The sequence below is a fragment of the Brassica oleracea genome, chromosome C7, assembly GCF_000695525.1.
Source record: "Brassica oleracea var. oleracea cultivar TO1000 chromosome C7, BOL, whole genome shotgun sequence".
Taxonomy (NCBI): domain Eukaryota; kingdom Viridiplantae; phylum Streptophyta; class Magnoliopsida; order Brassicales; family Brassicaceae; genus Brassica; species Brassica oleracea.
The window spans coordinates 41,857,051-41,863,364 of record NC_027754.1 but is presented as its reverse complement, the minus strand read 5'-3'; the positions used below and the strand labels follow the sequence as shown (position 1 = coordinate 41,863,364).

The following is a 6,314-nucleotide window of genomic DNA, read 5'->3' as shown; positions in this document are numbered from 1 at the left end:
CATTTACCTAGACATAGGACTTGTCTAGAATTGTGTTTAGACTTAAGAGATTACTTTGATTGAAAGTTGCCACCTTTAGATTGAACCTTGATCACCTTATATCAATTATCCTTACCATGGATCCATCCTTAGTATTTGATTGAATTCTTGCACTTATTTCTTGATTGGATTTGGGATCACCTTGTTTATATTTCTAGGATATTAGTTTGTTACAAATCATCTATCTTCTTGTTTGCTTAAATTAGGAAGGTTTGTGTATTCTTGGTGTTATAAGTCTCTAGTTCTCTGTGGATTCGATCCTAAAATGCTACAATGACATACCATTCGATTGTGGTATTGTTGGCACATTAGGTTAATTGGTGTGTGCTTAAACGCGTAATCACCGTGAAAAATCGATCTCGATCCAACCCAAAAAACCGACTACAGCCACCACCAACCTCTCAACCCACTCGCCGAAGCCACAGAGAGACGGAGAGACCACCGGAGAAGAAGCGCCTCTGCAGCAGAGCACTCACCGGCGTTAAACCCTAGCCCACGACTCCGTGCATATCGAAGGTAAGAAGACTGGCGAAGCGGCAGCAGCAAAGCGAGAAGGGCAATAGAAGAAGGAGAGCCCTCCGGAAACCGGTACGCGCCGCCACGCGCCGCCACGCGCCGCCCGAGTTCCGGGGGAATCAGATCTCACTGAGTCGTCTTCGAGAGATAAGGTAGAGAGAGAATTCGCTTCCTGTTTTTATGTTTTCAATGCCTAAAATATTGCATCTCACATACCTTTATCTTCTTCTTAAAAATGTATGTGGTTAAATATTAATGTTATATTGCACTAAGAGGAGGATTACTCTGCTCGTACCTAAAGAAATTCTTAGGGTCTTACTTAGCTTTAACAACCATCAATCTCTTAAAAGTTTCCCAAAAAGATACTTTGATCCATAGATCTCATCTTTTGCAACACTATTCGTCTCACCACTTGAATTGCCTCCAACACTTTCAGCCACGTTGTAAAGTTCTCTCATGAAACCGAGATTATCTTCGTTCCATATTGCATAGTACTGAACCTTGAACAAGTTTCCTTTCCGGTGAGGAAACGCTGTGGCGGCCGCTGGAATCTCGTCCATCACTCCGCCGTAAGGGTTCCAGTACATCCACACTGTTGAATTTCAATTTTTTTTTTTGAATTTCAACATTGTTCTCCAAAATCTGAAACACTTGAGCTTAAGTTGGTGACTATATTTTTTTTCTTCTAAAAATAGTACTGATGAATTCGTTAATTTCAAATCAATTAAGTTAGAATTTTAGTTAAACTATTAGCACTAAAATTCAACTGTATTACATTTTTATTCATGGAGAAATTTATAAATAAATATTTTCTATCCAATTTTGATGAGAAACAAAATGATAAAAAAAAAAAAAAATTCTATTTATTCAAGTTCTCAAATAAAAAAAATTGTCCAGTTCTTTTATTCCTCACGTGGGATCACCTGTCTGAACCTTGAAATTATATTTTTCTTTTCCCCAAATTTACCAACATAGATATTTAAATAATCTTTCTTTTTGTTTAAAACAATATTCGAACAAACATTACAGCTTCCAAGCACACGATCACAAGGAAGTAAATGGGCTTCCCACTCTTTTTCAAAATAACCGCCAACAACACCTCATATACACACACACACAAACAACCTCTCTTGCCTCCTCTCTCACGTAACCGCAAAACTCCGCAATGGCGTCTTCTCTCTTCATCTTCTTCCTCAATTCCCTCTCAAACTTTCTTCCTCTCTCTGTTCTCTCAGCCACAGTACTCGAAGATCTCGCCACCCTCACTCCACCTCCCGACTTCACCACCACCATCACCACAAACTGCCTCCATAATCCTCTGCTCCGTTACTGCAACAACACTTCTTCTCCGATGAACATCACTGAGATCTTCCGCTCCACGATCGTCGCAAGCCACCTCTGCAACGAGTCCAAAAACCCTAACTGCATCGACTCCTTCCCCAAGATCAGAATCCACAGCCGTCCTAAAACCGCAGCGCTCTACCTCTCTTTCGACTTCTTCTGGAAGTACTGTCATCTCACCGTCGTCGAGATCCAGCTCGGGAATAACTCTCTCAAGAGTGAGTTTCCGACAAACGCTCTCTCTTGTGCTCAGATTCGCACCCTTGACCTGAGTTACAACCAGTTAACCGGTTCTGTTCCGGTTCAGAATCTCTCCCGGTTAACGAACTTGACCCATTTGAATCTCTCTTATAACTGGTTTTCGGAGGATAAGATCTTAAATACCGAGTTCTTTAACCGGTTTAACGCATCGAGTTTCATACACTCAGGTTTACTTCCAGATGTGAAGCGTTACAAGATGAGAGTCTTGGTCTTGTTGGTTGTGTTTCCCATAGTGGTGATTCTTCTCTGTTGTTGCTTGGGATGGTTATGTCTCAAAAGACCTGATTACTTACCAAGAACGTGCAGGAGGAGAAGCCACAAGTTCACATCCGCGATGATTGATGCAGCGACCGATGAGTTTTCGGACCAGAGACTCGTGAGCAAGAGGAGTGGAGTGGATATCCACAGAGGAACGTTGAGAGACGGGAGAGAGGCAAAGATCGAGGTGTATACAGAGAAGGTTTCGAAAGAGAAGAGGCGTGAGTTCGAAGAGGAATGCGAGGCGGTTTTGAAGCTAAGACATAAGAATTTGGTTAAGGTTTTGGGTTGGTGTAATAGCAGAAACTTGAGAGCTTTGGTTACTGAGTGGACTAATGGAGAAAACGTTGAGACTTGGCTAAGTTCTTCGTTGGCTTCTTCATGGAGAAGGAGGTTAAGAGTTGTTATGGGAGTTGTAGAAGGTGTTTGTTATCTATGGGAACAATGGCCTGAGATTACATTTGATCTAAACACAAGCAGTGTTTTGTTATCTGATGATGATCAAGAACCATTGATTTCTCAATTCAAGATTGGAGATGGAACAGTTCATCAACAAGTAAGGGATCTTTTCTTGTTCTTCTTGAAAACATGAATTTTGTTAAAAATTAAAATCTAAGTGTGTTGTTGTTTTCATTTACAGATATATTCAACTTTAGATTGTTTCTTTTGGAGATGATTACAAATCTAAAACCTAATGAGGAATAAGAAGATTCGAAAATGAGGTATCTTGAGTATATAAGAGTTCATTGTCCGGATAATGTAGAGAGAGTGATTGATGAGAAGATGAAGATGAAAGAGAGAACGTTGGAGAAATTTAAGGAAGCGATTTACACTTGGACTTATGTGTACTGACGGATCACCGTTGAAGCAACCAAGCTTCACGCAGATTTATGACATGGTGGTTTCATTGTATGAGTCTAGCTCAAGGCATCATTAAGAAGATAGTGTAATTAGGTTAGTGTTATTTAAGAATTTAAGCTTCACCACTCTCTTGTTTTGATTTTAGTTTTTATGGTTTTGTTAGGATTCTAAAACATATTTGGATTTCTTTTTTATTTTGTGCAACCATCTAATATAAAGTCTTGGAAAGCTTCAACGAGTACAACCGGAAGGAAACTTAACGCCGAAAAAATTAACAAAGACCATTACAATGAAACAAAAGATAGATTACGTTGAAACACCCAAATGAAAGGGTTTTCTAAACATATTTGGATTTCTAAATCGTTTTAATCTTTGATTGATGAGAGAATTTGCAAAGAAAAAAAAAACTGGAAGAAATGATATTTGTAAATGGGCTTTAACGAACAAAATCTGGACTAGGCTTCATGGTTCTCTCGACCCGGCCTGGCTTCATGTGAACGGGTCAAAAACTCGGAAGCTTCTGTTATCTAAAACCACCCATGAGACTAGTTGGCAAATGGAAACATTTCCAATTAATTTTGGTAACGACTACGATGTGACTTGTCTGTTTCCCATTGAAAAAGCCAACGACAGTTACGTAATGTACAGAATATGATTCTCTATCATCTACTTGAAGCAATTTCCGTTATATAAAATTCTTCAAATTAATTAATTAGACACCTAAAACCAGTCCATCATGTAAGACAACTAAAATCTTCTTTAATGTCTCTTCCCTAATGGGGGTTTGAATGGTCGAGTTCGTACATGGTGGGGCAGACAAATTCAACGCCGGCAAAAACGGACTTCTTCCCTTGATAACATTTCCTATAATTAGACTCTAATCACTAACTTCATTTTCACAGCGGAGAAGAAGATAATGGAGAGCAACGGAGAGAACAATAAAGTCGAGAGACAATCATCATCCTTCAGGCTTCGAAGCCCAAGCCTAAACGCTCTCCGTCTCCAACGCATTTTCGACTTGTTCGACAAAAACGGCGACGGTTTCATCACCCTCGATGAGCTAAACCAAGCTCTCTCCCGTCTCGGTCTCGACGCCGATCTCTCCGACCTCAAATCCACCGTCGAGTCCTACATCCAGCCTGGAAACACCGGTCTTGACTTCGACGACTTTACCTCACTCCACAAGACCCTCGACGAGTCCTTCTTCGGCGGAGCAGGAGATTGCGATGAGTCTTCGCCGGAGTCCGCAGAGGAGGCGGATCTTGTGGAGGCGTTTAAGGTCTTCGACGAGAATGGCGATGGGTTTATCTCCGCTAGGGAGTTGCAGGCGGTTTTGAAGAAGCTTGGGTTGCCTGAAGGAAGTGAGATGGAGAGAGTGGAGAAGATGATCGTCTCCGTTGACCGGAACCAAGATGGTCGCGTTGACTTTTCTGAGTTCAAGAACATGATGCGCATTGTCGTCATCCCTTCTTCTTGATTTTCATTAAACAAGTTTATTTTTCCGACAGGATTATTTCCTTATTTCTTTTGGTTTTCATTTTCTCAACTGAATTGATCTCATGTAATTTCAAATTTCAGATAGTTTATTTTATTTATACACAAAACACTCGTTATTTGTTCGTGTCGTGGAACAACATGAATACCGGGCTTTTAGCCTTTCAGGAGTGGTGGATACAGGGATTGTAATAATACTCAGTTCGATGCTAGATCATTTCATCTGTACAGTTGATTAAGATCTGGCCGCCTCTTGCAGAATCAATCGGGGAGATTATACTTAGTTCATGTAGAATCCATGGGGATGTGAGCTCGGCTAGAAGAATAGCAGAGAAACTCATAACTCTGGATCCTCCGAACTCAGCAGCTTATGTGCTGCTAAACGAATGGGATGGCGCTGCAGCTCTTCAAGGATTGATGAACCGAGAACAGTGTGTATTAGACCCCAAACACATATCTCGAAACCTTGTCCGAATCCAAATACATATTATCTCGAAACACGAAAAACCTTGAAAATCAAATCTACCAAGTATCTAAAAATATAAATTAGGATCAAAATAAAATTTTAACCTAATCTCTATGTTGTGTATTACTCCCTCCGGATAACGAACGTAAAATGTTCTATATTTTTATTTTGTATACAAATGTATAATGTTTTGAGATATAATTAATGTATTTATTTTTAAAATTTAAACATAAATTAAAAAGTAAAATTATGAATGGTGAAACTTTATTAATATAATAAAAAAATAACAATTAAAATATTATATTTATTGTTTATTAATATGTGTGTAAAACTTTAAATATCTTATATTTAAATTCAAAGGGAGTAATAAATAAAAGCGAGAAACAAAAGATATAAACATAGTGTATATTCTTTGATGTGAGATGACGTAAGAAGAAAATAGGAACTGATCTTTTTGATTATTGTTTCAATCGTAAACGGAACTTACAACAAAGGGGTAATACACCTATTTATAGTAAGGTAAAAATATTAAAATAACAAAAGATGGTCATTTCAGTCGGTCAAAGAAAGATCTGGAGAATCATTATTTTATTGCATGTTTATCTTCGACACTTTCCCTTGATTAAAATCATCTTTATTATCTTGACAATGAACTTTACGCCGTATTTCGTGTCGTCAAAAGAGACACACTTTACCATCTACTAGATGCGTCAATCAATACCATGAACTACTTAAACGGTCCGCACGGTGGGTGGATCGGCCCACATATATCACCATGTATTTTTTCTAAAAACATTGGTGATTCATTGCCTACTTTTGCTGATGATGGCCGAGTTATAAGTTTTCCTTGAGAACATGCATTACATGTAAACTCGCCCGTTTGCAAAAAAATTCGTTTTTCAACGGATGGCCATTCGAATTTTGCACTATCTTTCTCATCATGACTGAACCTGGGTGTCCTAACCTTTCATGCCATATTTTAAATGTATCAGTAAACTTCATGTTTACCACAGCATAGGACTCAGTCATTGTTATTTTTGTACAATATAGTCCAGAGGATAACATTCTTAATTCTTCC

The 6,314-nt window shown here is 38.8% G+C and overlaps 1 protein-coding gene and 1 pseudogene across 1 annotated transcript; both read left to right on the top strand.

The window, feature by feature from the left end:
* Positions 1–1,628: 1,628 nt before the first annotated feature.
* Positions 1,629–3,411, top strand: LOC106305412 (annotated as a pseudogene).
* A 586-nt stretch (positions 3,412–3,997) lies between these two features.
* On the top strand, positions 3,998–4,948 carry LOC106303869 (calcium-binding protein CML42-like). Its single transcript, XM_013740213.1, has one exon. The coding sequence runs from the start codon at positions 4,193–4,195 to the stop codon at positions 4,751–4,753; it is 561 nt and encodes a 186-aa protein (XP_013595667.1). The 5' UTR covers positions 3,998–4,192; the 3' UTR covers positions 4,754–4,948.
* Positions 4,949–6,314: the final 1,366 nt, after the last annotated feature.